This window comes from Rhipicephalus sanguineus, chromosome 2 (assembly GCF_013339695.2).
Source record: "Rhipicephalus sanguineus isolate Rsan-2018 chromosome 2, BIME_Rsan_1.4, whole genome shotgun sequence".
Taxonomy (NCBI): domain Eukaryota; kingdom Metazoa; phylum Arthropoda; class Arachnida; order Ixodida; family Ixodidae; genus Rhipicephalus; species Rhipicephalus sanguineus.
This window is the reverse complement of record NC_051177.1, coordinates 197,494,380-197,515,992: the sequence shown is the minus strand read 5'-3', so window position 1 is coordinate 197,515,992 and position 21,613 is coordinate 197,494,380. Positions and strand designations below refer to the sequence as shown.

At 45.8% G+C, this 21,613-nt stretch overlaps 1 protein-coding gene across 1 annotated transcript in view; it reads right to left on the bottom strand.

Moving 5' to 3' along the window:
* Positions 1-20,871, bottom strand: part of LOC119383978 (protein ced-11) — a 93,635-nt gene extending 72,764 nt beyond the window's left edge. Inside the window, exons 1-5 of the mRNA XM_037652262.2 lie at positions 20,788-20,871; positions 19,951-20,032; positions 17,312-17,495; positions 2,229-2,372; positions 1,191-1,421 (exon numbers count right to left, since the gene is read on the bottom strand). Of these exons, the coding sequence (XP_037508190.1) occupies positions 1,191-1,421; positions 2,229-2,372; positions 17,312-17,495; positions 19,951-20,032; positions 20,788-20,842 (696 nt within the window). The 5' untranslated portion in view covers positions 20,843-20,871. The remainder of the gene's footprint in view (positions 1-1,190; positions 1,422-2,228; positions 2,373-17,311; positions 17,496-19,950; positions 20,033-20,787) is intronic.
* Between the last annotated feature and the right edge of the window lie 742 nt (positions 20,872-21,613).

The window sequence follows — 21,613 nt, the reverse complement described above, 5'->3', positions numbered from 1 at the left end:
ACGAACGACCTTCGTGTTGTCGCCGCTCTTGGGGCATCTCTGGAACCGCTGACCCGGAAGAAATCAGGGTAGTCCTAGCCGCAACGACTCATGCGTCAAAGCGGCGCCAAGCCAGGCAGGCCGATCATAACACCCTCAACTGCAGGCTCGTTGCAGTGGCAACAAGACACAAAATGCCGCTGAAAGCCTTCACTCGGTGATTTGGTCACTAATTTCTAAGCAGCAGCATGCCTCCCACTTCACTGTGGAAGTAGCAGTCCATGAGGCAGTTGCGAGGTACAATGCAGGCAACTTTCAAGCTTACACCAAGATTTGTGCTGCAATGGGTGTGCAACCTGGGGCCCTTACCCTCCACAGGGCTGCTAAAAAGACGCTCAGCGAGCAAGGAAGTCATCGCACATGCATGAAGTGAAAGGGCAGAGATGCAAAAGGTTGCCTCTACACAAGGACACCAAGGACTACAGTGCTGATGCGTTCTAACAAATGCAAACAACTTCGAAAACTTTGATAGCCTTTTTCTCACAAGTGTGTTTTGGACATTGTGCATTGCTCGTGGAAAGAGTAGCACGGGAATGACTGGACCGATTTTGATTCTGTTTCTTTTTCCTGAATCCCTGAACACTGCTTGTGGGTATGACATTCTTCAATTTCTTGTTTATGGCCCAGTTTTTTTTCTAGATCATGATTTGTCCATGACACTGTTTCTGACAATGTGTGTCAGCAGCCATGATGATCTCTAAAAAAAAAAGAGAATTTACTAAACAATTCTGAGAGTGTCATACCTTGTAGTCTTCTTTTGAGTAAAGATCAACATCATTTGCAGCTTCCTGGCATATTTTGTTACAGCGCTAGGCTTTCCACGAGCAGACCATATAATTGGACCATGTAGCATGATGTAACTTGAGAACTACTCAAGGTATCATGATGAAACTGCATATTTCCCTATACGAGACACTTATTAGTATGCATGCCAAATTTAATTGCTCTAGGTCAACAAACAAAAAAGTTTTTTTTCAATGCCACCTCCCCCCTTATAAGGAAAAAATCGTTGTTCTCTTTAGTGTCCCTTTAACTCGAACGTAACGTACTTTTCTCAGCTGTTTATCTTCGTACACATCCCTTCAGACGTTAAGGACATTAAAGTCTCTTGCCGGGTAGAGTAAAGAAAGAAGTGAGGAGGATGCACACACCATGAGGCGCACTTTGTAGAGCAGTGGGCCCAGTGTGGGCGAGATGGGCAGGTAGATGACGATCTGCCGGTAGTAGAACCCGAGCAGCGCGGCACACAGCACTACTTTGACACTGTAGGGGCTGAACAGGGGCGTCGGGCCAAGCACACGGGCCACCACATACACAGCCACAAAGGCTGCAATGAGCAACACCTCCACGCAGCGGAGGAACATGGGCACATCGTGGTATCTCTGCATAGAGGGACAAAGCAAGTGTAGTAACCTGGGCCAGTTGGTGTGAACTCAGTGTAAATACAGCATGAAAAGGAGATGTAGACACGCAAAACAGGAGAGGACACGAACAAGTGCTTGTTGGTGTTTTCACATTTCTAGTGCATCTCCGTCTTCATTTCATGCTGTATTTATAAACGAAGAAAGGAGAGGTTGAAACATTCTACTTGTGAGGTCCTTATTTTTTCTAAGTGAAGCTTCCTTTAAAAGCAGAAATGTTGGATGCCTTTGCAATAAACAATAAAAATGACATACACATGCTTCAGCATTGTCAAAGAACGGAATTATGTCAGTCAAGATTTGTCCTGTACGCACTCTGATATATACATGACTTGTTTGTTTTTAACATTATTTTATCCTTTCTCCACCCTTCAACCCCCCCCCCATTTCACCCTTTCCCAACTGTTCAGGGTGTTGCTCAAGTATTGAACACCCTCCAGTAGGTGTTCCATACTTGAGAGTGTAGCGGAAAAATTTTTCCAACAGCACGTCATGTTGCAATAACCCATCATTTGAAGTCTGCCCATACCCTATTTGTTGTGTTCCTCTTTTTCTACTGCCACCATGCCTAAAAGTTGGAATGAATAATTAGTTTATACTCCTGCATTAGATTGGGCCTTGGCAACGTTTCTCAGCCACCATTTATTGTCAGTACAGCCACAGCCATTTTCCCCTGAGTGCGTAGCTGTCAAGATGTGTTAGTGGCATGTAGTCAGTCACGTGCAGTTGTCTACATCGGATCAGTGGTGAGGAAAGTCGCATCCCTACCTTATGCAGAACATACGTCCTCCTCGCCGACTCGAGCGCGATGAGGGCAGTCCAAGCGCACACAGCCATGTCTACGTACCGGTTGCCGCATGAGGGCAACAGCACAGCCACGCTGAACAGTGCCAGGTAACCAATGTAGAAGATCTGCATGGCAGCAAAGAAGTGTAGAAGTGTCCATTGTTCACAATGCCATCCATGAAATAAAATTAGCCTCAATATGTGATTAGTAAGAGTAGTTCAAACCCTGAAGTTGTCTTCTCCTGCTGGTGCACAGCCGAGATAGCAATAGCTACATTTTGCTCCCAAACTAAACTGCAACTGCTTAAGCACATTGCCTGCTTGGCTGCGTGGGTCAGCTACATGGCTTACAAGTTTCTAGTTCACAGATATGCCATATGTAATTCCTGCAGAAGCACTGCAGCTTGGACTAGCCTGTGATGCACTGCATGAAAGTGCTGTGTAGAAAGACGAAAAAAAATGTGGGCAGCTTGCACTAGTGGTGCAAGGCTGGACTAACAACAGAGCTTGTGGCTGACCTTGATTATTAGCAAGGACTTAATTGGTTAGGTCTTAATTAACAAGGGCTTAATTAACATGACCTTAATTAGCAATGTATTAATTAGAAAGGTCCTCTCTCTCTCTCTCTCTCTCTGTTCTTGTCTGTTTCTTTCTCTATCCACTTTTCTCTCTCTCCTGTTTACATAAATGTAGAAAAAGTTTATTTCAACGTAGGACGCTACAAAAACTTGGGCACAGTGTCTAAGAAACAAGGACAGTAACAGAGGCAAATAACTAAGCACTACGTACATCAAACATTTTTACAGAAATGTCCAAATCCACAGAACGTCCCTAACACATGCTACTAGGGACTAACATACACACATTTATCACAAACATATGTTCACATTATCCATGACTTGGTGAATATGCAAGGATATAGGAGTAGAACCCCGCTGTTACGTTCCTCACTGCTGCGTTTTCCCGGCTGTTACATCGTTTTCCTCCGGTCCCGGCATAGCTCCCATAGGATACAATGTATTGGGAACCCCGCTGTTACGTCGTAACTGTCGGACCGTTCCCGTATGATACGTCGCGAAGTGTGCTTGGAGCCGACCGAGTGACTACCGAAGAGAGCGGTCATTGGTGCATTTTCACGCAGCTTGGCCTGGTTTGACCGTAACATTAGCCGCATGAGAGGTGCAAGCAACAGGATCTTTCGATTGATGCAAACAGACGCATCGCCTTCAAGATTCGTACTGCAAAGATGGCGTCTATGACGTAATTGCTCGCAAAAGCAAGGCCTTCGAGATTGGCATTTACTATTGACAAAAGCATAGCCTTTAATTTGCGATTTGTATTTCACAAACATGGCGTCTATGACGTAATTGCTTGCGAAGGCAAGGCCTTCGAGATCAGCATTTACTTCTGCCATCGCGTTGGCGTAGACTCATCATCATCGTTATTTGTCGGAGGACGGGAGGAGTTCGAGCTGGTTGGAGCTCGCATGGTCGTGCGCGCGGTTCGCGATGGGACTCACCGCGCTGGTCGTTATTGCGTGTGCTTAGTTCTTTCATGCCTACAGCTGTTGGGGTTAAAAAAATGACATACGTTGATTACATTTCTGTGGATGAGGCCGTCCCCAGCTCCGCGTTTCTATCCGTCGACTAGATCGTGGCTGAGTGCGCCAATTTTCGTGCTGCTCATAAGCATTGAAATAAAATTCTGTACCACTAAATATTTTGTCGTTTTTCCTGTTTTTCGGCTCTTGCGTTTCCCGTCTCTTACGTTTATTTTCTACGGTCTCTTCAAAAACGTAGCAGCGGGGTTCTACTGTATAACAGATGTTATGGTGCATGTAATTTACAGGATTGTACAGTGTTGGCATGAAATTTATACATACAAAAACCCACAGGCATACGGGAACATGCACATACAGAAATAATAAATACAGGACTTACAATAAAGTTTCGCATCCATCCATCCATCCATACATGTTATATACATTAATCAATCACTGTCTGATAACCTGGCTACAAGAACCAGGCCAGATGAAAAGCTAGCCGCACATGTCCATCAACTACCAACAGGAAGCGGCACTACCATTGCCGTAGAAATTTCTCTTACCCCAGGAAGAACAATTCCTCCGACAAAAAAGGCAGAAGTTTGGAGTACAACCGTTCCAGAATCGGAAACAGAGCACAGCGACGGTGACCCGCTGCAACAGCCTTACGCCTGTTACGCCACAAACAAAAAGCTCCCGCAGCAATTAGAAGGCGTGCGAAGCAACTACACGAGCAATGACCAATGTCACGAAACGATTGACTCCTAGGACACGGAAACCAGTATTAACAGCTCTCAAAAATACCCTTGCAAATTACACATTGCTGTAGCACATGCTGGTTGGACTCTTGTAGTGGGCAGTTAGGACAAGTCGAAGAGGGGACCATGCCCCACCTCTCCAGTCTGTCTCGTGTTGGGAGTACTCTCCATCCCAGCCGCCACATGAAGTCGCAGAGATGGCCAGGCAGAAAAGATGCCGTTATGGCGCTCCACGAGACATGGCTCGAACGTGCTAGATGGGCTGCAGGAACCAGAGGGAGCAGCAGGGCCGCTGTTGTATCTACAACATGGTTTTCTAGTATGTCTACATCAGGACAACCTGCTGTGCGTGGCTATAAATGCTACCGCCGTGGAGTAAAATGCAGGCACGTTAAGTACTTGCAGCGCGGAGTTAAGCCGTGCTCCCAGTAACAAATAGCATATCTTAGTGCCTAAGAAGTAGCAGGCAAGTTCACGCGCAGGACACTGATCGCCATGTAACAAGCAAAGCAAGAATTGCAGGGCAAGCAGCCGGTAGCAAACAGACACGGACGGGAACGCGAATCCACCGCTGTTGCGTGGTTGCCCAAGCGCAGCAAGGCAAAACAGCTCAGTTCCACCTGACCAGAAAAACGAGCTAAGAAGGGATTGCAATGACCTAGTTATTCGCAATGACAGTTGTACAACATGAGAAATGTACCATGCACAGCCGCAACATACAGTCTGTGATAAGTACCTTCTTTCGAACAGTGGCAAATCGTACTCCTGCGCTTCCCGGACATGTTGTTTTACATCTTCGAGTACTGAAACTTACATGGAGGCTGATATGTTTAATTAGGTGTAATTAAGCTCCAAAATGCGAATAGAGTGCCTTTTTTGATGTTCTGTGCTTCTCTTTTGTTTTATTCAGAAGGCACACGCAAAGAAGAAACACTTACATTGCAAATCCACCGTGTCAACCTCAATGGGTGTGCTGGCCGCAGGCCTTATTATCCACCAAATTACTAGGCAGTACAGAAAAATTCACCATAACTATCCTCATTTCTCGAATGTAGGTGGCCAAGAGCGAACTGTCTTTATTTATAGTCAATCCTAAGATGAAGAAGAGGACGAAAGGAGCGAGCGCCAGCTGAGTTATTGTGTTGCATGCACAATAACTCCAACCAGCTCCAACCATGCCATCTCCAACCAGCTCGAACTCCTCCCGTCCTCCGACAAATAACGATGATGATGAGTCTACGCCAGCTTAGTTTTCAGGTCAAGCAACACTAGCTCAAGTCTTAATAAAAAAAAATTACAGCATATCCACGGGTGAATGATGAAGAGCTTGGGCGAAGGTCCTGAAGCAATCATGGTTACACCGTGAAATGTTCAGTGGTTTGAAATCAAAGCGATACGCCGCTTTGATTACTGCACGCCATCTAAAGTGCAGGGTGCCGCTGCTTTTTTTTTCTTTTTTTTTCTTTTTCTTCTTTTTTTCTTTTCTTTCTTTCCTTTTTTTTTGCACACATATTGCACACATCTCTATGGGACAGTGCCATCTAGTGTATCGTCACCCAACTGCAGTTTGCATGCATCTCTATGGGACAGCGCCATCTATTGAATGATACGGGAGACGTGACGGTGGGGGAATGCCGGATGGAGCGACGACCGACCAGGTGATGCTATAAGGAGCTTCGCCCCTAAAAATCGCCAGGCCTGCGCCGAACACGAACACGCAGAACAGTCACACACAGCGAAAGCTGGAAGAGCGGCCTTTCTACAGCTTCTTGTAAACTCTCTTGAGGCAACTACTAATACAAGTACACTTGCAAGGTACTTACTACACCATAAATCATCATAATTTTTGTGAAGTCAGGAAGCACCTGTAGCGACGCGGCCACCGCCGCACACCCCCGCAGTTGTAAAGACTCTGCGGGACGCCTCGGGTCGGTGCTGGACCGTGAACTACCTTTTCTTTCCCCCTTTACGAGCATTCCTCTCTCTTTCACTCTTGCCACTTCCGGTGCACTGTGTGCACTCGCTCTCCTTTCCTCTCTCTTGTTGGGCAGAATAAACTAGGCATTGTTACTGAAAAGACATGTGTGTCCGTCTCGTACAACCCAGCTCTACGAAGTGGTGACCCGGACTTGTTTCGCGGCACTGCCGAAGTATTGTAGAGCCATGCAACGCAACGAGACACACCCCAACACGGAAGCTACCGGCACGACCGATCATGACTTCTCTGTGGTCTCCCTCCGACTCCCACCTTACTGGGACCGCAACCCTTTGATCTGGTTCCTACAAGCAGAGTCACAATTCATGCTTTCTGGCGTGCACACAGAACAACGCAAGTACCATCTCGTTGTTTCGGCACTGTCACCGGCTGCTCCCGAAGAGGTATCTGACCTGCTGTCAGGACCGCCCTCCACCACACCATACAGCACTCTCAAGGCTGCTCTGCTAGAGCGAACGATGACATCACAGCGTTCTCGTATCCAACAGTTGCTCTCCATGGAGAAATTGGGCAACCACCGGCCAAGCCAGCTTCTTCGCCATATGTGTCAACTGATGAGCAACAGCACAACCCCCACAGACGACAACTTGCTGCGCGAACTCTTTCTGCAGCACCTTCTGGCCAATGTGCAAATGGTCCTCGCCACTGCATCCATGTTGGACCTCAACAGTTTGGCCAGCCTAGCAGACAAAGCCCTGGAGGTAGCGACGCCATATGTGTGCAACGTCACGTCATCATCCAACAACATGAGTGCCGTTCCACAGATATCATCTGCCCCTGCTTCTCCTATTGATGTGCTTTGCCATCGCTTCGAAAAACTAGATTGTGCTGCGGAGCGTCATTACACCCCAACACAGCACCGAAGAAACCGCAGCCCAAGCACCCTGCGGTATGGACGAGAACAACACTCCCAGTCTCCCACACCAATAAGGATATGTTTTTACCACCGTCGTTTTGATGAGGACGCGCATCACTGTCTTCAAACTTGCTCGTGGTAGGAAAACAAGCAGGGTGACCATTAACGACGACGACTGGCCAAGGTCAACCAGAAAGTCACCTCCCTAGCAAAAATGCCAATAGAATTTTCTATTGGTCTTATAGAAGAATCTTATTTGTTGTATAAGTGCTCTATTCGAGCTTTATAGGTCTTATTAGAATTCTATTGTCACCAATAGAGACCAATTGACGACATCTATTTGTCACCGATAGGACCAATAAATTTTTTATTGGTGCCTATAGCTGGCAGCTATTTGTCACCCATAGAACCAATTGACACGTATTGATACCAATGGGGTTTAATAGGAGACGTCTATTTGTCACCAATGGAACCAATAGGTATATGTTAGTACCAATAGGTGGCAGCTATTTGTCACTTATAGAACCAGTAGGCACCAATAGGCTTTAATAGGCGACGTCTATTTGTCATCTATAGAACCAATAAATAGCAGTTATTTGTCATTTATAGAACTAGCAGGTGTGAATTGCTACCAAAGTCGCAGGGTTATGCATGGTATTAAAAGGCCATGAATTTCGGGGGGGGGGGGGGCGCCCCCCCCCCCCCGAAATTTTTATGATGCATGGTGTTTTACCGAAAATAAATAATGAAAATAGGCGTTTTTCTCAAGTAGTCAAGGCTTTCAGCAAGTGCTCCCCCCCCCCTTAAAAAATTCCTGGCTACGGGCCTGCACAGACGCCTGTATATTTGTGCAATATCATTCTGTACTCAAGGTTATGGTTGTGCATTATATTTGTGGGATAAACCCGCAAAAAGACAGGTTTACAGAAAGAGAAAGTTATCATAGTTGAAAAGGGAACGCCACAGCAGGTAATGTTTTAACTGGGGTACTCAATGTTCTTGTGAAGGCAGCAATTTGTACTCTGCTATCCTTGCATGGTGCAAACGGGGTGGGAAAATAAGCTGCTAATAAAATAAGCGAAGTCAACATGTAAGGTAGAATTCGTCACTTCCTGCTTGAATGTGTGCACATAATGTATACATCGTTGTTTTCAGCCGGTGGGCTACTGCGATTCTTCGACAGCACGCTATGGAAACAAACGCGAACAGTACGGCATCTACCAGCTCCGCTGGTCGCATTACTTTTCAAAACAGTTGTAGCCTGGCTGGTAATAAGACAAGTTATCCATGATACATTCACGAGGCTAGCGTCTTTTTATTGTCACCAAGCTAAGAGCGCGGAGAAGACAAATGCGAACAGCGCTGTTCGCGTTTTTTTCGTCGCCTTTGTAAGTAGCAGGTGGTAGGTTGTAAGTGCAAGCTCGCTCGAGCGCTTGCACTTCTTACGATGGTGAACATCGCGTTCGCTGCCGCAGGTTACTGTACCTGCGGGGTCACCCTTAATGCGCATCAAATAAAAACGAGAAAAATCTGAAGTTCGAAACACGCGGAAACACGATAACGATAACAAAATTATGAGCAACCAACGCCGAGCCACCAAAGTGATACAGGCTTGCCAAAAGAGCTCATTGAAGATAATAGCTGTCGCGTGAAGGCGCTGTATGTCTTCTATTTTCTTTTTCTTTTTGCAGCTGAAATTTCGGTTCGCTACGCTTTCCATAACCTTCCTTCCAATGTGTCAGCAGCTGAATATTTTCGAGGGGTTGGAAATAGAGCAAAATATTGCAATACAATAGCAAAAACTAAAATCTTGTTTTTGTGGTATGGCCACGGCACGAGCGCCAGCCAGCAAGCGAGCCGACTACAGCCAGCCACAGCCGCAGCGGATGTTTTCGGTCGAGTCGTGTCAACACCTCCTAGACAGCTTTTCAGGCCTGCGCCCAGCGATCTGACGTCATTTCCGCCCGGCCGACACTCGGGGAAGCCGCAGCGGCAGCGAGCGCAGCGTGGGTCGGTTCAGTCACGTTTGTCGTTTGCCGCTGTTGTTTTGCGGCAATTTCATTTCCGTGCATGATGTTCTAGTGATACGACAATGCCTAATAAGTGTTCTGTGCCGGGATGTACCGGAAACTACAGGACGGGAAAGAAGATACAAGTGTTTTCCTTCCCTAAAGACGGCGACGCTCTCAACAAGTGGCTACGCGCCATTCCTAGGAAGGATTTCGTGCCCACGTCTTGCACTAAGGTAAGGATTTGTGATCTTCTTGTCCCAGATCCTCGTTGATTGTACAGGTAGAAGCAATGTGATATGAAATAATATGGGACCGTGTAGCCGCTGTTCCTTGCTAAGCGCTGACACAGAGTCGATGAGAATCGGCCACAAAATCACGTTCGTAGCAAGGATGGCCGGCGACTCTTTGTTCACACATAGTCGCCTGGGGGTCGTCCGTGGGAGCGCACTTAGTTCTTTTAATAAGTGTCTTCTCAGATGTTCATGAAACGTTTGTTCGTTTGTGCAGGTGTGCGTGGATCATTTCGACGCTTCATGCATCGAGCGGACGACATCGTACACGGATCCAAGGACAGGAAGAGTTATCGAAGTCGCACTGCCAGTACCGCGGTTACGTCCTGGATCTGTGCCAACGATATTTCCCGGCTGCCCGTCCTACCTTTCAATATCAGACCACAACACGAGAGAAACACCTGATGCCAAGAGGAGCCGAAAAGAAGCTTCCCAACTCGGCCATGCTGTTGAAGAATCACTGGCGTCAAAGGAAGCGGAACAGGAAAGAGACCGTTTTTCGTCCCTCGAAGAACTAAAGGCTTGCCTGCAAGTAGTCTCAGTGTCGCCAAAGTGGACTGTGATTCATAAAGAAGAGTGCTAGATGTTTTTGAACATCATCGACTTTCGTGAACCTTGGTTGAATGCGTCATTGACAGTGTTTGAAAACCTCGAAGTCATTGCCTGCTATCAAGGATCACAAATCAAGAACCTTGGTAGCACTGTTGTACCTGACTCAGTTCAAAAAGTAAGTTCCTTGTTGGAAATTTTGAACAACCTTTGCATGCTGTCTGAGGAGCGCTGCAGTTGTCGCCACCTGTCGCTTGCAATACAATCCCTTCTCGACAAATTGGAAGGTAGCATTACTGAAGACAAGAAAGAGGCGGTAAAGTTCATGAAGGAGCAGCTGCTATACTGCTTTCTGCAAAGCGTATTCACTACAGCGCACAGGTAATGGTGTTTGCATGCATCTTGCATACAATATCACCACATGTGTACAAGTTTCTAAGAAGAACGAGTGTACTAACCTTGCCGCATCCAAGCACTATTAGAAATGTGTGCTCGTCTATTCAAATGTGCCCACAAACCGATTCATCTGATGCCACTTTCCTTCAGTATGTTTCCCAGAGATTCAAACATCTGCAGCCACATGAACACACTGTGACGCTGATGCTTGACGAGATTCATATCAAACCTTGTTTAGATTACAAGGGTGGGAACATATGTGGTGCAGCAGTCAATTCGAATGAAGTAGCCACCTCGGTGCATGTATTTATGATACAAAGTCTACTGAGCTCGTTCAAGGAGGTGGCGCACATTCTTCCGGTTAAAACCTTACAGTAGTTATGTACACAGAGGTTGTAGTTAGAAAGCTTATGACGCAAAGTAACTTCACCCAGTTTCTCCATGGCCTGAACCAAAAGAATGTCGTTCGGCAATTGACACTGCAATGTCTGCCGAGGCTTGAGGACATAAATACGTGTGAAAATGGACACACCTATGATTTCCTCGTCACGCTAGTAGCAAACTGCGCAGCAAACATCATGCTTAACAACTTGTGCAAGCAGAGGAACGATCTCTTACGCATTGGGAAGGAACAGAAGGCAAAAAACAGAAAGGCCCAAATCTTTCTGGAAAAGTGATTTTTCCAGGTGAAGCGCTCTCCACATTTATTCGTGCGAAGCTGCACTGAGGTCATTTTATTTCACAGTCCCGACTTGATTTCCTTGTCATACTTCTGTCTGTTGTGCAACGAGCCTTGTTTTCGGTTTGTTTCGTATTTAAATGACACTACATAGTTTTAAAATCTCTTTTTAAGTGTTCTTGGCATGTCAACGTGTTGTGCTCACTGAGCTGTCTCAGTGCCTGCTGTGGAGGGACCATGTTTGGTACCTCGCAGCTATGTATGCTTTTCTTGTGCGCTTTCTGTAGAGATATATTGGTGTGCAATGTGATTTGTGTTTTGGGATTTTTGTGTGACTTTTGTTTTCTAGGACATGCTTGCACCTGTAGCAGCAGTACAATTAGTTTTCTTTGTGTGACTTATTTATCGTGCTATGGTTCACACTTCAGTCACCAGTGTGTTTTATGTATTGCGACGTTTTGACAAGTGCTTGAATTTACAATATGATGTCTTGTGTGTTACTACTACTGTGATAAATGAATGCAATATTTTCCTCTAACCTACAATTTAAATGGGAGTATGCTCTTCATGTTCCAAAGTTTGGGAATGTTTTTGGTGCAACAATGTGTTATATTTTGTTTTGTTTCATTTTATTGAGATGCAAACTGTGCCTGCTTTGACAAAAAAACAGATAGTTATCTGTGATATGATGTACTATGTCTGCCTCTAATAAGTGCAAGAACTTGTTTTCTCTGCCATTCATTCACCCGTTTATGCTGCGCAGTTTTTATGGCAACATCTGTATTCTGTACTTTTGGCACATCTTCAGTATGAAGTGAAATATCTTTTGCTGGCCGCCGTCTATCTGGGCCGAGAACAGTGTGCACTGTGATATTTATGCAGACGGCGCCTGCTTGCGATAAATAAATATATATTATTCCATTCATGATATTCATTATTTCTCGTTACCCTGATAAATCATGTTGACCTGGCGATCTCTTCTGAGCGGTCAGAGGCAGTAGTTCGCGTGAGGAGCGCGCGCGCGTCAAGCGCTCCCAGCCGAGGTAGGCCGGCGCGATGTGACGTCGTCGACGTCACATCACGTGACGCGCAGGCTTGAAAGCTGTCTAGGAGGTGTTGGTCGTGTGGTGCGGCATGTTCGTGGTCGAAGTCAGGTTTAGAAATGTTGAATGTTTGTGTCTATTGAACGTTGCACGAAAACGCACGTGTGTAATCGCGACGACAATGCAAGGTCGGTCATGAGCGTCAAAGAAGGTAAACGTTTCAGCGCTAAAAGCGTCTCGGACTTTAACAGCAGTAAGTGGTACCGAGTGTGCTGACAGGATGCTGCTCGCAAAGGTGGTTGCTTCGGAGCGCATACCCTGCCGATGTTAGGTAAGTGAACTGTTTTTTATATATTTGCTAGTCAGTAAATGTTGCTCTTGCTGTGCTACTAATTCGCACATCTGCCAGCGTGCCTACCGGACAGGGAGGACAAGAATGATAAATCAGTGTTCACTTACGGTTCTTTGCAGATGTATTGAAACAATAGATCTAGCCATGTAAAATGATTTTGTCGCTGCATGTGCCCAGCTCTCACGTCCCTAGCATTGTAACTGGTATGGAATAAGTGTGAGAACTTGGCATAGTTAAAAAAAAGAAGAAGTTAGCCCCTTCGTTTGTTCTAGTTTTTCCGCTCCACAGTACAATAGTTTTGAACATCGTGTGGGCTGTTCGCATATACAGACGCTGGCATAGACGCACGTTATCGACTTGTTTTCGCGATATTCTAAAGAGACTAAAATACGTAATCATGCCTTCGTTCACCCTCAATAATACACTTACGGGAGAGGGAAGAAGTTTATTGGCAATAAAAATCCTGTGTGGCTGCCCCATCATCAATTACTATGCTCACTGAACGCCATTCTCATGACACACATGGTTGCAGTAGAGAGGCACTATATTTAATGAAGATTTCTGTGTGAAGTCCCGAAGTTCACACGCTGCGATCGGTTTGGTACTACAGTGAACTCTCAATTGAGTGAACTTCAAGGGACCCAAGGAAATAGTTCACTCAACTGAAAGTTCACTAAACTGAATATTCACTAGAGTATGGAACAGCATTGGGCACTGCAGACATTAAAGTCAAAAGTGTGAAATGCAATCTATTTTGAAAAGAAATCTGTAGTTTTAATTTGAACTGGTGCCCTTAAAGCGCAAGAAGAGACAAAGCTTTCCAGAGAGTACGTTTCTGTGCACTGCCTCCGGCACATGAAGATGACCGCATAATACCGATGATGCCGATGAGACAGACAAAAAAAGAAGGGGCGAACTGATGCGCACGTGGCTCGTTTTCTTCACCCGGACGGCCGCTTTGCCTCGTCGGCGCTGCATGCACAAGCGATGTCGCGCCGCCGCCGATGGATGGCTGATTTAGTGACGGCTCGCATCGGCTATGCCAGTGCTGCAGTGCACAAAACTTCGTTGAATTGATTTTAAAAATGAGCCTGGTTCCGCGTATCAAGTTCGTTCAACTGAAAAATTCACTATTCTGAAATTCGTTTAACTGAATGATTTTTGCATAGAATGCATAAGAAAATCGCCGGGGATTTTCTAAAAGTTCGTTATTCTGAAATATTCGTTAAACCGACGTTCGTACAAGTGAGAGTTTACTGTAGTGCTGTTTCGCCTTTCCCACAAGTGTCCGAAGTCCACACACGTGACTGCGTTTATGCTTCTGGGACACAAGCATAATCGAATCTGCTTTACGAATTTGACAAAAGATCCGTCCTTGTCATGTTAAGCTGTTAGCTACAGCCAGCTCACCGGAATTTCCCTTATGCCGATTCTACAGCGTGTTGTATCTGCATATTTTTTTTTTATTCTAATGCTTGTTTTCTTTCAGTAGCACATCTAAATATTTTCTTTCTTACTTCCTGGTATTTTATGTTTGTTTCTTTTTTTCAGGCACTACCTAGAGAAGCGGTGCTGTGGCATATATTCGACAAGGAAGCACAGCATGCCTGGGAAGCTTGTTGCGGGGAAGATCACCGATTTGATGAAGCTATCCTGTAATAATGATAAATATAGCACATGCCTCCCTTAAAATTGAATTTGTTCATTTTATACAGGCGCTGCTATGTTGCAGTCCTCAAATGCCCATTATTTGATATGCCAAAATTACGAGTTCCCAGCGGAGAAGTAGGCCAGTAGATTTCCAATACACAAATACAGTATTAATAGGCAAATAGAAGGCCAATAGACAAATATACTACGAGTACGCCAATAGACAAATACACAATAGGCAAATAGAATGCCCATAGACAAATACACCAATAAACAAATAGAGGTCCAATAAACCAGCATGCCACCTATAGACATATACGATACCAATAGACCAATATGTTCAATAATCCGATAGGCTATTGGTTTTTCTATGGGTGATTTTTGCTAGGGCTACTACACGTCATGGACAGAATCACAGGCCAGCAGTACCTGGTGGACATAGGTGCAGAGGTCAACGGTAGCAAAATCTCTGTATACAAATCGCGGTCGCTCACTCTCAACCTCGGCTTACGCCACGTGTTTCATGGGGTTTTTCTCGTCGCTGATGTACGCCATGCCCTCATTGGCACTGACTTTTAAGCCACCATGGACTGCTGGTCGACGTGAAATGGCATCAACTGCTAAAAACTACACTGTTCACGGTGTCATTTTCCATGACTCATGCATAGTCACACCAACTGCAACAGTGGCCGATGACCATTTCTCTGAGCTTCTTCGAGAATTCCCAAACATCACGCAACCGCCTGACTGGACAAAACCCGTGCAACATGATGTCCGCCATCACATATATCATCACCACTGGTCCACCTGTTTTCTCTCGCCCACGACGACTTGCTTCTGATAAGCTCAAAGTTGCCAGGGCTGAGTTCGAACACATGATAGAACTTGCAATAATAAGGCCATCATTTAGCAGCTGAGCGTCTCCATTCCACCTCGTTCCAAAAAATTCAGGCGACTGGAGACCCTGTGGAGACTACCGTTCGCTGAACGCAAAAACCATTCCGGACCGATATCCCCTGCCTAACATTCAGAATTTCACATCAGCTCTACATGGCAAAACAGTATTCTCCAAGATTGGAGCAGATTTTACAGAAAACGAAAAAAGCATGGCTGATCCCTCCGTCATAGGAATCGGTATAACACAAAAATGAAAAGTGTCTTCACAGAAGTAGTGCTTATTGTGGAGTGATATATGAGAGCTTGTACAATGTCTATTTGTGTTTGGCAGCTACAGCACCATTTTGACGTGGATGCACCCATGTTGACGGCATGTCTCTATCGCGACGACTAACGTCTATGACCATGATTAAACCGTTGTGGTAGCTGACGATGTGAGCATATATTTGGACACAGCAAATCGTGAATCCCGCGTAAGGATTATATCAACAAGCTCATAATCAACATTGGTACCCGGTATGCACTTCTTCAAAGCATCGTCAATTAAGGAGAGAAACGGCACGGTGTGCGCTTTCTAGTAATGGGTAACCGACGCCTGCGCTCATGCATACACTACCACACACTGCGCTTCAGCAACACGGGAGGTAGAGGTTCGTAGCCTGAGCCGCAAACGCGTGCGTCCCGCTGTGCTCTGTCTCGCAGGTGCTAGTCTCGCTCCACCAAGGCACGACATTCGCCCGTTGAAATCGCGTCCTTTCTGCAACGCGTATTGCAGCAGTTTTGTTAGTCGGTGCTCTCGCAATCAGTGGCGGAGAAATCCCGTTGGTGCATGTGGAAGCTGCACTACTCCGATGGGCTGACGCACGCTAACACGAAGCCAAAGGCAAAGAAAGAACGTAACGTAACTGCGTCAAGGGTGCCTCGGCGACGCCAGCGTGACCAGTGTCCCTCGCTGGTATCGAGACGCTGTAACCATCACTTCCAATATCGCGCACAATCTCAAAGTAAGCGCTAGTAAGTGTCGATCGTGAAGCATTACTTCTTTTCACCAATCACAGATGGCGGCACCGCCCCGCTCCGCGCCGCCTACCCACACCGCCAACAGAGAGCACCGTGTGAAAGAGAATGTGTGAAAGATATAAGGCGCGTTCGCGCCGTGTCCAGCTCTGCCGAGTTAGCTTAGTCGGTAGGGCATTGGGCGCTTGCCGTCGCGGCCACAAGATTGTGGGTTCGATTCCGAGCGGGTTATCTTTTTCTTGGTTTTTTCTTTCTTGCCCGTTAGCGTCCATTTTATCAACGTCATATCCGTGACGGATGTACTTGGTGGACCCTGGCATAAAACACTTTCGTGTTAAAAAAAAAAAGGCTTTGTTATAACCGCTTCGATGTTTTCCCGAGCAACAGAAGTGGGTGGATCAATGGTTTATTTTTCCTCTTCGTGTCCGGCGTGCACTATTTCAGCGGAACATTTTTCTCATCTCTTGACCTGCACACTGATGACTTCATCTGGACATGTGTTGGACGCGTGTGAACATGTGTGGCTGTTCTGCCGCCACCTTGAATGTTGATCTGCGACCGTGCAAGGGCCCCCTCTCCAAATCTTTTCGGATTATCTTTCACCGTAGGGGGGGGGGGCTCTTGCTGAAGATTTCACGGTATTATTTCTCCTGCTCTGCGTGTGCAGCTGTCCTGTGTTACACACCACAAACTAAGTTGAACCGGCCTTTTCTAACCTTCAAGTAATCCTATTAAACAATGAGTAAAAGCTTCTCCATTGCTCTGTGTTAGGTCCACATGCTACAGCCACTATGCATGCCGTGGCTGTAGTTCATGGTGTTGGCAACGTTGATGGTTGCTGCCTATGATACCACTAAGAAGAAAAAAAAGGCAGCCACAGCAAGTGGCTGTGAGTTTCTAGCTTAGCCGTACTGCATGTCAATGTGTCGTCGATTCCACGATACAACACTCTGCACCCATGAAGATTGCACTCATCCACCTTGGACTACAGTACGAAAAAAGTGCCGAGCATTGTTGCCTGCTCTACCTGGAACGTCCAGAACTTGGTGATGGGTGCGCTCCACATCTGGTGGACCATGTTCCACAGCGGTGGAGGCGATGGCACGAACAGCTCCCGCTCGCGCAGCAGTGTCGTCATCACCTCGGGCTGGAAGGATACCTTCGTTTCCGATATCAGCCCTGGCAGCGTATCCTGCTGCTGCTGTGGAAGGCTGCACGAAAGATCATTGGCTCTAAGAAAGAGATAATTCAGATACGTAACCAATAGCCATGCAATAGAGCAAACAGGGAGTGGACAAATGAAGCTTCCCCGCTGCTGTAAGGGAACAGAAAGGCAATAAGCTGAAACTTCTGCTAGTTCCAGTGGTCAAATAATTGAGTTGCATTCGGTTTCTACGAACACATTTTTCAAATCTGCCCTGTGTGCCACAGCAGCCACCGATGCAGAGCAGCATCATTCCCAGCACCAGCAAATGTAGGGGGCAAGGGGGAACCTGAATGCTCACCTATGGAGCAGGGAGACAGAGAGCATAATTGTGAGTATTCCGGCACATTGTATTGAACATTTCACAATCTGCATACAGTGAACTCCCGTTAAGACGAACTCGGTTAAGACGAATTTTCGCTTATGCCGAACAACACGGGACCATTTGTTTGGTTTCCCATAGACTCAATGCAAAAAAAAATTCGCTTAAGACGAACCGCCTGACTGTACTCTTCTGTTAAGACGAACTTTCACGGTGATCGACAACGCTGGCGATTCTGCGAAACGAACGCTGCAGTCTTGGTGGGGCAGTCAGGCGACCCAGAAAAGGCAAAAAAGAAGCGCCCGGAGCAAAGAGGGACGCCAGGCAAATCGCGGACGCGGAGGGCGGGAGATAAACGAAAAAGAACAGTCAGCCGATAAAGCCGGTATCCCCCTCACCCCCACCTGTGGGTGGGGGAGGTGCGAGCTTTATCAGCAAAGAAAGCAACAAAAAGAGTTGGCGGATTTACAACTTGGACCCCCAAGCCATTGCGTCCTTTTGTATTCCCCCCCTTCGGTTTCCCAGCTGGAGTACAAAAGAGAACAGAAGAACACAAGAGCTTGGGGCCCCTCGGCAGGCAAGGGGAGTGAAGGAAAAAAGAAAAAAAAATAGAGAAAGTGACAACAGGAACAAAAATGGTCTGTGCATTACAATCGAGTACAAAACCGAAACCACACCACGTTTGTGGTGCACTCCTGTCAGAGGGGTCAGGTGCATTGTCATCATCATCACACAATGGCGGCCGAGCACATTTGTGGTCAGTTCGCGTTGGTTCGCGGACCTGTGCGCGTTGTATCTGTTGCCCCTGAAGTGCAAATTGTGATGAGCCATTTTGATTATGGAAGTGCATGACAAAGGAGGGCTATTTCGCACGCTGAATATAGCTGCGTCGTGTCTTTTTCGTGTGCGCGAGGCTTGTGACCGTGAGTAGCGCGATGGGATATCTTCATCTACACGTCGATCAGGAAAAGTTACTACGGGCCGAAAACGAGAAAAATATCCGGACCTCGAAGAAAACCTTGCAGACTGTCTTAAGCAACTCAGCGTATCGTGACTTTGTCAAGGCAACAGCGCGCGACCGAGGCGTATTCAGAAGTGATCTTAGAGCCAGCAAAACAGGCTCACAGAAGAAAAGGAACTGCCAGGACAATAAATTTACATTCTTTGAAGAAAAATTGTGCTTCTCTCTCTCTCTTTTTTGTAATCGTCAACACAAGAGCGTGCTACAGTTTTATCATTAAGATGTGGTAGCAGTATCTTCATGAATTTTTAAAATTTTTGAACCCGCGAAATCAGGTGCTCGTACGATTCGTTTAAATACTATACTTCAAGGCATAGCGTTTATCTAGATGAGCCAAATAAATGCTTTTTCTTGTCTTTTTGTCCCCATTGTAAGTCTACTGCATTCAGTGTTTTCAAGTAACATATTTAGATGCACTTGGCAGTCAGCATGTCTCTTTTTGGGGGCACTTCTGATAAGCCGCACTCCTGATAAGACGAACAGATGACCGCGGTCCCTTCAAGTTCGTCTTAACGGGAGTCTACTGTATTTCCGTATTTTTCACTACCCATGCCATGCATCAGTGCCTCATATGGTGCTTTTGCTATTACAGTGTGTTGAGTAACAAGCATGAGTGCCCATAGAGGTGGCAGTACTAATGAGCTCTCACTTATCATGCAAGTGATCGCAGTCGTTCAGAAAACTGATGTAACCGACTCAAATCACGAGGAAAAAATGGCTGGCTCTCCCGTAGTTGAGAGTAGATGTAAGCATGAAATGGCTACTGGCAAAGCAGATTAGTTAGAGATGGTATACTATAGCCACAATCTTAAAATGGGTGCAGTGCATGTTTGCAAGGGCACATCACACCACACTAGACAACGCCACACTATATGCACTATCTATACAGATGAGGACAGAGGAAAAAAAATGTTGGCGCAAGTGCTGTCCTCACCTGTATAGAGCTGTAGCTTGTCAATGATGGATTGCCACCAACTCGCCCAATTAAGTTTCTCTTCTGGTGTAGTTACAAGTAAGTGATAGTATCGTACCATCACTCATTGTTTCTTCTGATGGTGGAACACTACCAAATTTTGTAAGCGCCCAAAGTTCAGACAGCGGACAAACATAGAGGCTTACATGTCGATAGCACGACTCCCATCCGGCAAGAGGGCATCCTCATCGCATTCCCGCTCGTCTTTCTCTTCTTCAACGTCGGGCTCTGCAGGGAACAAACAGAAAAAAAGAACAGCAGTGGCATTTCCTATCTCATATTTTTGTCCGAAGCTCATCGGCACAAATATGCAAAGTGTTCTGCCAAAATGTGCACAATGCAAACTTCCCACCTTTTAGTAACCTTCAAGATAATTTGAGTCGTGACATCCGGGAGGCTGCAAGCCATATTCGCACTCTACAATGTACCATAAATCACAATCCGAGCATTGCAACAAGATAGCAACCAGATATGGTATGTTTGCCTGGTGTCATCTCTATTTAAGTTCGCGTGTCTGTGAAATGTAAGTTCTTGCCCAACACCTGCCTCATCACAAACTGCCTTCGACTTACGGTGGTACATACACGAAACATATAACTTTATAAATTCCCACCCAGTTACTTAGCTGACTGGAGCAGACAGACTTTTCACAGCTGCCACCGAGAAAATAAGTGGCGATAGTCTAGCTGCCGCACAAGACGCTTTCTGCTGTGATTTTCGGCGTAGTATCAACTTGCACGTATGAAGCATATATGATAAACATAGAAACTGATGCCCGACTATGCAAACCCTCCAATATTAAAACACAAAGTCCAGGAATCAATATGTGAAGATGCAGTTAAGAGTGGGCAGCAATAAACCCGCACTCATGTCCAATTTTCCCAATGGCGTTCTCAATGGTGTCCGATTTTACTAATGGCCAACTAATTCAACCTAAATCACTGCACTTTTCACAGAAGAGCGAGGACGTGGTGTGTGCGTACCTTCCTTGTATTCCATTTCATGAGGATCTGACTTGAAGCGAACCCACACATACATTGGGAAGACTAGAAAAGCACATAAGATGATCTGGAAAAAATTAAGTAAATAGAGACGAATGAGTTACAAAAATTGGAAAATTCGAAAACACTTTATGAATACTGTTTCCTGCAATAAACTCCCCCTCAGTCTATGACTGCAAGTTCAGGCATCATGAAAATACGTACATACCCTCAAACCTCATATAACGAACACGGATATAACGAGTTATCGGCCATAACGAAGCAAATTAGGAATAGTGTTGTCATAGATACAGTGTTGCAACAAACGTTTATAACGAATTTTCGGATATAACGAAGTTATTTTCATGGCAGGTGTGACTGTAATAATGAGGTTTCAGTGTAGTACATACGTACATACAAATACAGTTGAAATTCAATATAGTACCTAACGAAGTGGTGACCGCGCTCGAATAACCTCGTTCAATTGGGAAGTTCGTAAAATCGAGAGACATTTTTCGGTCCTTCAAAATTTTAAATTTTTACGTAGCGACGCCCAAAAGCTACCGCAGCATTTTATTGCCACTAACACACACAGCAATACGTGAATCACTATTCACATGTACGTCCTAAGCATTTAATTATTTTATTGGTACTGCTGATAATTGGGATGGCAAACCAACATGTCAGCGCCCATGCAGACGCGATTGCTCGTTTTCATCCGAAGTTGCACTTGCTAGCTACTTGCCCACTATCCTGACAGCCATAAATAAATGGCAGAATCGGCCATCGCTTTGTGTCATCTCATGTGAGGACAAAGTATCAGGTAAAT